Source organism: Corvus cornix, chromosome 11 (genome assembly GCF_000738735.6).
Source record: "Corvus cornix cornix isolate S_Up_H32 chromosome 11, ASM73873v5, whole genome shotgun sequence".
NCBI classification, from domain to species: Eukaryota; Metazoa; Chordata; class Aves; order Passeriformes; family Corvidae; genus Corvus; species Corvus cornix.
The window spans coordinates 6692098-6703357 of record NC_046341.1 but is presented as its reverse complement, the minus strand read 5'-3'; the positions used below and the strand labels follow the sequence as shown (position 1 = coordinate 6703357).

The window sequence follows — 11260 nt, the reverse complement described above, 5'->3', positions numbered from 1 at the left end:
GGCCCATGTAAACAAACTGCAGAGCTGTCCCAGCTCCTCACTCCATCCGTTGGTCCCATTTACCTTCGTACAGCAGAAGCCACCTGACATTAAAATACTCCAGTGCCCTGGGAGATGTGCTGGGAAGTGAAGAGTGCATGGGATGAAGGATAAATCAGATCTGAAAAGGGCAGCTGTGGCAGTAACCTTGCCCTGGGCCGCCAAAGCTGGAGACAAAGAGCTGGCTTTGGCTGGCTCCAGCAACTCTCATTCACTGGTGGATTTAGATACTTTTTTTTGGTTATTTCTAAGAAAAAACCATGACTGCATAGTGTGTGCTTCATCCCCTCCCCAGGGACAGCTCAATAAACCGCTTGTTGTCTGTGCTAGTTGTTAAAGCTTCAGCGAGGTGTTAAAAAAACCCCACAAACCCCCACAAATACTCTACTAGCAGAAGAGCTTACAAGCTCCTGCAGCTGCGTGTGAGGTTCTCTTATGGAAATTAAAAAAAAAAGTAATTTTTCCAAAGCCGCAGACTTCGATCTGGAAGCTGAGCTGGATACAGCATTATTTTTAAACAAGCCACCCTTCAAAGGCTGCTTCTCCCTTTGGAAGGCTGTTTATTTTTCCTTCCAGGAGGTTTTGCAAGGCAAATGTTTCACGGAGCAGTCCCACCTCCCCCAAGGGATGGGGTCTCACCCAGCACTGTGCTTAGAGCCAGCTCACTGTGGGACTGCCCAGGGCCATCTGTGTGCTGGTGACTCCCTGACAGCAGTGACAGCCACAAGGTTGCTGGGTGGTCGGTGGCAGAGAGCACAACCAGTAGCGTGTGCAGAAAGGGCTGCAGGCTTTACATAGGGACAGCAACCTCCCATCTCAAAAGCTTCCACTAACAGGGAGGAGGGAGGTAGTCTGCTTGAGTTTGGAGTAGGCCTGGTGATCCCTGATGGATATTCATCAGCATCCTCAGCTTCAAAAGACCTTAATCTAGTTAGGAACAGCAGAAAGCAGCAATTAGCACATTGCTGACGAGCAGCTCGAGGAGCTGCTAGAGTGCAGGATTTCATTACCTAGCCCATCTTCTCCCAGGCAGCAGGGAGCTTTTGTTACTCAGACTTGGAAAATTTTCTAGAGTTGAAGCAGCAGTGAACCGTGAAACTCCCTTTGATGGTTTGTTGTGGGGTCACTGGGGTTTTCCCAAGCACACAGACCCAGCTCAGGGAGGCATTAAGGGCATGCTGCCTTCCCCAGGATATCCACCTTCACTAAGTCTGCCTCTGGGATGCTGTCGTTGACAGCGTGCGGCTGATCCTGGGGCACAGCCAGCAGAGCATCTGAGGGACCAGGACAGGCCCTGTCAGGGTAACTCGAAACACCCAGCACTGCTGACAGTGTTAGCTGCTCCCAGACCTTCCCATCTAGGAGACTCTTGTTTTAAATGTCCAAGTTTCTTTATTAACCTGAGTATAACAAATATAACATGTACACAGTATAAAAATGAACACGGAACCTGACATGTACAGGTACAACGCAAATACATGAACTATACAACGACCAGTTCATTGCATGATAATAATATATTAAGCATTTCATTGCTTGGAAAAAGCAAGTTTTGATCATAAAAATTATATCCTGTACCACTGAAATTATACAAAGTACATTCAATACTGAAAAGTGACTCAACAGAGCAGGACCAAGGCATGGCCTGGCTGCTTAGTGTTACCTCGGGCCAAGACTGTACAAAATTAATCCAGACCCTTCGCTGGAATGAGTCTTAAGAACTTAGCAATTAAATTAAGAAGTACAAAGTGTTTCAGGGAGGGTATTCTTCTCTTAAAAGCATGTGGAACGTGCTTTCGGCAGGACCAACAGGCTTCGGCAACATGCAGAGGGTGCAGCCTGGCACAGCTCTACGCGGGCTCCGAGTTGATGGGTGGCAGGTTTTGGTGCTTGAAGTACTGCACAACTTGCTGGGGCAGCTCTGCCAGCACAGCTTTGGCCAGGGTCTCCTTGGGGACCTGTGAGCCAAAGGGGACCAACACCAGTGTTAGGACAGCCACAGGGGACCAACCAAGCAAACGTGTCTGGGCTATCCCCAACTCCAGATCTTCGCATTTCATTTAATACCCCCTAGAGTCTACTGATAGTCAGCATTTTATACACCTGGGATTATTATATTCTATACTACCCTTCCCTCCAGGACATAATTCACTGGTACAGAGGAATAAAACATGCTGGGTAGGTCAGAAAAAACAGGTATGAGTACCAGGAGGTGAAATAGAAAGACACCAGTAAGTTTCAGAAAAAGGGGAAGATAAGCACAAGCTGCATCCTTGGCAATCAATCCTGTGCCAGCAACAGCCTCTGCCCAGAGCTGTCTCCTGGATGATTGCAATGGACCATTCCACAGAGGGGATATGCAGGGCCAGTGCCACCATTGCCCCTTCCTACAGGGGATCAGTGGCATAGGGCTCACGCTCAGGACAACTAAGCATGAAGCCCTTGGTGTGTGGCACATCACGGGTGCTGGATGAAACCTGTGTGGGAGACACCAAAACCAGCACAGGACTGTGGCGAGGGACGTGAGCCCAGTGCTGCCCCACCCTGCTGCAGGAACCCAGACCCTGCTCTGAGTCACTGGTGTTTGCTCCCACCCGTCTGACAATGACAGGGGATGGAGAAACAGGGGGGAGCTCAGGTCCCACTAGAGATGCAGAGCCTCTCTGTCCCTGCCTGCAGCGCTGATTTATGTGATCCATGCTGGAGCATCCCTGAGGGATGGTAAGACAGAGTAAGACAGGCAGGTACCTCTTGCTTCTATCTACCTCTACCATGGTTGTTTGCTTCCAGGGTCATTTCCAGGCTTGACACCCCATTGCTCCCTGTGATCACCTCCCCGCTGCCCTCACTCACGTTGCGGAAATTCCGGAAGGGCACGAACTGGACGATGTCGCGCACGGCCTCCTCGCCGGTGTAGGAGCGCAGCACCCGACTGTCCCCATCCAGGAACTCCATGGCAGCAAAGTCAGCATTGCCCACGCCCACGATGATGATGGACATGGGCAGCTTGGACGCCTGCACCACGGCGTGCCTCGTCTCGTCCATGTCGCTGATCACCCCGTCTGTGATGATGAGGAGGATGAAGTATTGCTGTGGAGGGGAGGGCACAGGGTCAGACCCACTGGGATGCCAGCACCCTCACACTGCAGCCAGGGCTCACAGTGAGGGCTGTGAGTGGACAGGGTGCTTCACATGTCGAGGGATGGCAGGTCCCCTGGGGATTTGGGAGTGAGGTTCACCATTTCCCAGGACAGCTGGCATCACTCCCTTTAGCAGAACCCAGAAATTCAGGGTTCCTATTCCCCCTGGCTTTTGAAAGATCTTGAAGAAATAACAAACCAGGTCCCACTCCTAAATATTTTTCTGAATTACTGATTTATTGTACTTAATGATGCAAAAAACCCAACCTCTAAACTGTACAGGACTTTTATGTCAGGGCCAGGAGGAGTTCAGAGCTGGGACATGAGCCCAGCTGGGAGATTAAATCTCCCCCTGCCTGCACACAGTGGGGTGTGTTTTGGGGTGCTCCCCATCAACATCTAACATCTCCCTGCACTGATGGGAAGCATCTCCCCTATTGCACTACCAGGCTGTGGGGCCATCCCATGCTCAGGGCTTGTCCATCTCCTGTAAAAAGCCATGGGTATGAGAGGCACTGAGAGGGGATGCAGAGGGTACCAGCAAGCTGGGGGATGACAGAGCAGCAGCATCAGAGGCTGCTCTCCTTCCCTTGGGAAAAGGAGGGCACCAGGAGCAGTCCTGCAGAGCTGTGGAAGGATGAACAAACAAACAGATGGACAGATGGTCCTGCTGGACTCAGCTCAGCACATCTGAAGGATGTGGACCCCCCAAAATCCCATCTCCTCCATCTCCAGGGAAGGTAATGGCTCAATTTTGGCACATTACAGAGCTTGTGTGTGCTGGAGAAATGACGAAAACAAGCACTTAAGAGCATTAAAGCCTTTTGTTCCGCTCCTCATTCTTTCCATTTCCTCTGAAAACCGCTAGTGCAGCGTCCTGGAAAAGCAAAGGAGGGAGTGCTGCCCCAAGCCTGTTTTTCTGGTCTTCCTCCAGCCCACATCTCCTGAAACCTTCCCTAAGCTTCATCTTTTCTTGATGGTCTCCAGTGCTAAACTCCAAGGCTGCGCAGAGCTTAAACACAACCTGAGGACAGAGGTGAGGAGGTTTTCCCAAGCCAGACCCTTCCCCACTCCAGCCCCTTTTGATGCATTAACCCTGCCTACACAGCACTGCCCAGGGTTTAGTTTTTATCTAAATATGAACTTTTGAGAGCAAATCATGGTGAAACATAAGTTTGCAGAGCAGATCTGCAACATGTGAGTCTAGAGGACAAGAGTAAACTTCAGGAGAGGACCTGCACTGGTCATAACTGGAAGCAGGACTCAGACCTCACCCTGTCTGGGAACGCGTATAGGGAGGAAGAGTATAAAACCTTGAGGGGAGCAGCTGAGAATGACTTTAAGCTGATTCTCCCCTTCCCTGCCTGGCCTCTCTACTGGAAACATGGAAAGGGCTATTTCCCTTTGTTCCCTTTTTTCTGTGAAATCCGTAACATGATCAGAGAAAAATGCTGGCAAGTATGCAGGAAAAGGGGTGGGGAGGCAGAGCTTGTCAAATGTTTATCACAACATATTTCAGAGGTCAAAAGGAGGAAGAGCTGATGCTGGGGATCAGCTTCAAAGCCCAGGGGCTGTGTAGGGGCGATGAGCATCACTATTAGCAAGGGAGCAGCGGGCACTGCTGGAAAGCATCACTGGGAGATTCCCCAAGGAGCAGCGACAGTTTTGGCAGTGTCAGTAAATGACAGCAGGAAAGGGGTGCTGGTGGCACCTCTGGGCTCCAGCTGCAGCACCCAGTCAGGGTGGAACCTACGCCAAGCCGCAATCAGAGCTGCTGGTGCACAGGGACCAGGCTGGGGGGTCCATGGCATACCAATCCAGCAGCACCTGCCTCCTTTCTCATCCTTTTGTTGTTAAAATGGCCGACCTCTGCATCCACATGGGCTCCTGGGATGATTCCTGATCCATTTGTTAATGATATCAGCAATTAGGTTCAGGAGGGTGAGCGGGACTTGAAGGGATTGGCAGCATTAAACAGCATGAGGTAAGAAAAGGGGCAGTTTGGATGCAGGGACCCTGCTGGAAAGGTGAGTTTTAATTCCCCAAAGCTTATTAATCCTTCCCCAAGAGACAAATGGTGTAATATCCCTCTGTCCCTCCCCCAGCCCCAGGATGTTTTAGTCTCCCATCCCTTAAGAGCTGAGGGCTCTGTTTGTGATCTATGTTGCTATGGAAAAACTACAAGGATTTTTTGGTTTTATTTGAAATGCTGGGAGCAAGCGAGAGCGGGAGGAAGAGGAGGGCAGGTCCAGGCAGCCACTGAAGCTGTCAGCACCAGGGGTGGCTTTGATGCACGAGCTGAAGATGAGATGGAAGAGGAGAAGACCCCGGGGGAGTGAGATCCCTCATCAATAACGCTTTGTGCTGCCAAAAAAATGCCCGAGCCAAGCCAGGCTTGCCTCTGACGGCACTATTAGTGCCCATTATTTAAAATCTCCCTTGATTAAACTATTAGTGCCAGCAGAGGGGTGCAATTTGCATACGATTAGCGCCTCTGCTCAGTGCTGAGCCCGTGGGCTCTCCCTCCCCCACTGACAGTGACAGAGAAAATGAAAAAATGAGGAGCGACCTGGATCTGTGCTGAATTAAACCAAATTCCGTATTTCCTTATGCCTGGAGCTGGGAAGAGCAACAGCACTCACAGCAAGGCTGGAAAAGGTCCTCGTGGGGAAGAGGTTTCAGGTGTGATCTCACTTTGTTCCAGGCAGGAATCAGGGAAGCTTTTACCCCAACATCTCCTGCCATGCAACTGATGATGCCCAAGCTGAGCTGTTTTGGCCAGCAAAACCCAGGGGCCAGATCTACCATCCTCCATGGGCAGCCTGCTGTCACATGGACCCAAGGGAGCTCTATCTTGCAGACTTCTCATGCTCTTCACACCCCTAAGAGGACACCTTGGTCACCACTGACAAGACTGGACCCACAGAGAAGGGAAAGACACAAAACCCAGCTCAGGCTTTGTGTTCCCCTGCCCAAAGCCATCAGGACTGCCATCACATTACGGAATCTTACGGACTTACTGATGCAGTTTCCTGTTGGGTGGCTTGAGCTGCAAAACGAGCCACGTGGTTGATGATGGGGGAGAAGTTGGTGGGTCCGTAGAAGCGGATGTGGGGCAGGCAGGCAGAGTATGCTTGGACAATGCCCTCCACACCTTCAGGGAAAGCAGAGAAACCAGGCATTACAGAGTGTCACAACCCAGTTAGGAATCATTAGCTCATGCTGTCATGGAGCTGAAGTCAGATCTATTCCCCCCTCTTCCTGCCTGACTCATCCAGATCCACGAGTTTCTTCCACCCCAAATTTCTGAATATTCAAGCTTTGCTCTTTGGTCACTCTGCAGTGGGTCCTCAGACCTTCTGTGGTAGGGAAGCCTTTGTAGTGCCCACAGTCAATGAAGGCATCCTTTGGGACTGTGAAAAAATCTCAGAATCAGCCAAGGAGGAGGAGCAAAAAGAAAAGCAACTCCTGGTCTCTGAACATAACCAAAAAACAGATAGAGAGGGTCCACAGTAGCCCTTACCACTTCGGATCTGAGCAGTCCTTCAGCCATCACTGTGAGCAGCTCTCAGCTGCCAAATGGAGCATTAAGTCTGAATTCCCCATCTGCTAAACAGGCCCTGTGTTTCTTTCAGCCTTGCTGGGGGAGCAGACGGCTGGTAGGACACACCAGACAGCAGAGCGAAGGCGGATTTTACACAGTCTGAATCCAGTTGCATTTTACCCTGGGCCTTCCTACACACCCCCAAATTTTCTCTGCTTTCCTCTGAGTGTGCCTTTAGCATGTGCTCTGCTTCACCGCTCATGCCTGTCTCTGAACACGCCTTGAAAGACCCCCATGATCATAGAATGGTTCATGTTGGAAGGGACCTTTGAGATCATCTAGTGCCAACCATGCTGACATGGGTGGGGATGCCACCCACTAGATCAGGTTGCTCAGGGCCCCATCCAACCTGGCCTTGAACACCACCACGGATGAAGATGTCATTGAAGAAATGCAGAGGAAGGACAGAAAGCACTGAAGGCACCTAAGGAGTCCTAAAGGCCTGGTAGATGCTTACCTGAACAGAATGGATTCCTGGGATTGAAGTTAATGGCAAACTCATGGGATACCTGTGGAGAAGAAAAGACCCAAATTAAGTTGCAGGGCCAGTGCAGGGCAGGCAGCTCACTAAGAGTTTAGCTGATGCTGCAGGGCAGGTTTAGGTGTGATGCTTCCCTAGAGCAGAAACAGGTAGTCACAGAGTTATGGTCCATCCTGCTGGATCAGTGACACCTCCCAGCCCTCTGCTACCCAAACAGCAAACACAAACATGGTCAGGGCTGAGCAGCACTTGAGGATGAACCAGTTCCCCAGCGCCCCCATCATGGAGTCTCCTGAAATTATCACACCATACATTCTTCTACAGTTACCAAAGCAGGTTTGTCTCCGTGGCTTCCCACTGGCAGCCCAGAGGGGAAGCAGGCAGAAGGGAGGCTCTCAGCCAGTTGTGCCATCTCACCAGTCACTAGGAGAAATGACTTCATCCTATTACAGGTTATAAAGGGAGAAAACCCAAACTCATCACAGGGAGTCCACTCCTGGCAGCATCTCCATTCCCTATCTCTCTGCAGGAGGATGATGCCACAGCACATCCAAGATCCTTTAGCTTTTCCACCACCTCCTTTCAAGCTGAGGGAGAGGGTCTTGTGGGACACTGGCAAGAGCAGACAGCCCTCACACCTTGATCCCTGGCCTGATGCACTGGACAGCAGTTGCTTTGAACCTGTCTCTGCCAGCAAAGGCAGCGCAGCAGCCCAGCTGCAAGAAAGGGCTCCTGGCTGCCAGTATGAACCTTTCCAGTGCTGGTGTGGGTCAAGAGCCTGCTTGTGGAACAGCCACCACATGTGTGGGGTTAGGCATTCCTCACTCTGCTCCCAGCAATTTAGGCACTCTAAGAAGCAAACAAATTCTCAGGAGCATCAAGGATGTGCAACTGCCTCTTCCAGCACCTCTGAAAGTTGAAGGGGTGATTTGGGCTTTCAGGCCACCAGCTCAAGGACTCTGAAACAAAAAGGTCCCACCCTCTTCATGCCAGCATTACAAAACAAGAATATTGTCTCTCTCTCAGAAGGGTGGAGGTTTGCTGAGCTTTTCAGCAAGGGAATTGCTTGGGGACACGCATATTCCCAATGCTGGCAAAACGAGTGTCCTCCAAAGCGCCGTCTGAAGCCGGAGTCCTCCCAAGGCTGCAAATGCACCACGCGTCTGATTCAGACTTTCCAATTATGCTGGGCATTGTGTCAGAAGCAGCAGAAACTGTTTTTACAAGAGGCTGTAGGGTGGGAAATAGCAACCAAACAGAAGTAAAGTCAACCAAAAGTCTTCCCTGTGCTGCAAAGCTGATGGGCTGCCTGACTGGCCACAGCCTGCTCAGGTCTCTCCGGGCCTGCAGAGCACAACCAGGAACACTCACAGCCACCAGGTTAGAGACAAGCTGAATGCACAACTGTGTTTTGCGAACACCCCTTCTCACAGAAGCCTTGATTTTGGGCAATATACCCAAATTCAGCTGATTTGTGGTTGTAATGGGCTTGCTTCCTTTTTTTTTAAGAAGATATTCAAAATTCTGCCACAAGTATTTATAGACAAGGCAGGCAGAAATATTTCCATGTTTTGCACTGCAAAAGAGGGGTTTATCTTTCTTTTAAGAAGCAATGAAATGGTTTGAAGCTGCGTTCCTCACTGTCTACAGAGCAGAACCCCTACATGGCAGAAATGTTGCAAAACCTCCTCTGGAGTTTATGAATTTTACATATATATATATAAATATATATCTATCTCGCTTTCTCTATATATGTATCTGCTAAAAAATCAACAGGAGGGCTTCAAAATAACAAAAAATTTAAAAGAAAGGATGTCATTCTCTATTCAGCTTGTACTTTGAAAACAGTTTCTGTGGAGTCCAGTTAAATGTACATGGAGCACCTACAGGTATCCCATTCCCCAGAAACTCACAGGGAGAAACTTTTGAACCACCCCAAAGGGTACGACCAACCTCACAGAGGGTTCTCTGGCATCTCCCCAAGGAATCCCCCCCCTGCCATGACTCAGTTTCCCTATATATAAAAGGCAAAAGGATGGGGGTTGCACATCGGTGAAGCCACCAGCTTCCTTTGGCTGATCCCATCTCCCAAATCCAGGTGACCGGTGTGGCTCCGACATAAAGAATCCTCCTCTCTGCTGCTGCCTTGCCTTTGCTCAGCCCCCAGAAACCACAACCCATCTGCTCCCCTCTCCTGTTCCCTGCTAGGAAACCACTCGAGGCTCTCTACAGAGCTGTTACACGCCAAGATGTTCTTTGACATTTCCAACGCGACTTTTGTGTGCAAAACATCTTGCTCCGATGGGCGCCTGAGAAGCGTTGGGGGAGCCATGGCAACGGGAGCACAAAGCACCATTTATACCTCTGTATCTCTTGGCAATCTTTACTTGGGTCTGTGGGTCCCTGCTCTCTGTCCACTGTCACAGGTTTTCACAAAGAGCTGCTGCTTTGGCTTTGAAATTACCCAACAAGCCTTGATAGCCAAAAAATCTTTTAATGAGTGAGTGGAGCCAGTGATGCTCAGAGAGAGCTGGGGTGAGATGAAGCCCCAGGCTGGAGTGGTGCAGGGAGATGCACCAGGGATGGCCCCACTGAAAACACAAGACAACTGATGAGTCATGGGCGACCTGCAGGCATGGGCCAAGCACCTGGGGAGGGAGAAGCTGCTCCCCGCTGGGGTTTACTTAGGCTTAGAAATCATTCTGGGCAAAAACAAGGAGTTTTTTTCTGGTAGCTTTTACAGAGCATCTCCAGGCCCACAGGAGGCTGCAGGAGGCACGTGCAGAGCCCTCAGCCAGCATCCTCAACCCAGTATCCACCTCCAGTCTTGTCAGAAGGGCTGTTTCCAACCCAGCAATGCCTTTCCTGTGGGCACTGACTCACACACATGGGCAGCAGAACGGGATGCTCACCATGATGATCCCGAGCTGCTGTGCTCTTTCCATCCCTACTGCATTTGCCATTCCCATTCTTCTCCCCAAGTAATAAATCCCTGGCAGCAGCTGGCTCTTAGACCTTGGAAGCTGCCTACCTAGATTTTCCCAACAAAAGGGATAAAGTGACAGACCAGAGACATTTGCAGGCCAAGGAAGATGAATCAGCCCCAAACTGCACATGGAGGGATCTCCTTCTGTGGCTGGCAAACAGCAAGAGCTCCCACTTGAGTCATATGAATTCTGGCTGCTGGGAGAACAGAGAAAAGCACAAAGCCGGAGCGGGCAGGACATCCCCAGCCACGAGGGCTGGCAGTGATGAGCTTCCCAGCCCAGTTCCCAGCTGCTCATGACTTATGTGCCCCGCTGTGCTCAGCCTAGAGCACAGCTCCCCTCCCACAGAACACAAAGGGCTCGCTGAGATTCAACCCCAGCCTGAAGCTGGGAACGCCTCAAAACCAGTGAGCAGAAAGAAAATGCACATGAAGGGCGTGAGCAAAGAGCGGCCAAAAGACCCAGCCAGTAATTAATGATGGTGGTGTCCCAGCACATTGTCTCAGCCATGAGAAGATGCTCCCCATCTGCCAGCCAGGCTGCAGGAACAGCCCCATTGCCCGCCCTCCAGATGAGCAGGATGCACAGCTCAGCCCTTGCAGGACCAGTGTCTAATCCTAACCAAAGATCAAGGTGGGTTTTTGGGAAAGCTCCTCTGCTTCAGTCCTTGCAGGCTCTGCCTGTGCAACATCACATCAAGGCTCCCCTGCTCCCAGCCCCCTTCCAGACTTAGCTGCCGTCTGACACATTCATCCAGAGGCCTTTTCCCTTCCCCAGAATTGTTCTTGCCTTCTGCCAGGAAAATGAATCAATGCCTGGCTCTGCCCATTAATGCCAGGGAGCTGCTGCTTTCATGCCAGTGCAGAATGAAGGAATGGGCTGCTTATGCCCCATCCTTGCCTTGCTGCCCACCCACACTGACACATCTCACCGGCTGAGGCTCCACATTTGCCTATTCCCCCTCTCACCAGCAGCTTTTCCCTGACCAAGCCCTGGCAGTTCTGCTCCT

General features: G+C 50.8%; 1 protein-coding gene across 3 annotated transcripts in view; it reads right to left on the bottom strand.

Moving 5' to 3' along the window:
* Positions 1-1408: 1408 nt before the first annotated feature.
* Positions 1409-11260, bottom strand: part of CPNE2 (copine 2) — a 44855-nt gene continuing 35003 nt past the window's right edge. For all 3 annotated transcript variants that reach the window (XM_039558423.1, XM_010403458.3, XM_010403459.3), the window contains exons 13-16: positions 7241-7292; positions 6200-6333; positions 2893-3129; positions 1409-1997 (exon numbers count right to left, since the gene is read on the bottom strand). In XM_039558423.1, coding sequence (XP_039414357.1) covers positions 1890-1997; positions 2893-3129; positions 6200-6333; positions 7241-7292 — 531 coding nt within the window. In that variant the 3' untranslated portion in view covers positions 1409-1889. The remainder of the gene's footprint in view (positions 1998-2892; positions 3130-6199; positions 6334-7240; positions 7293-11260) is intronic.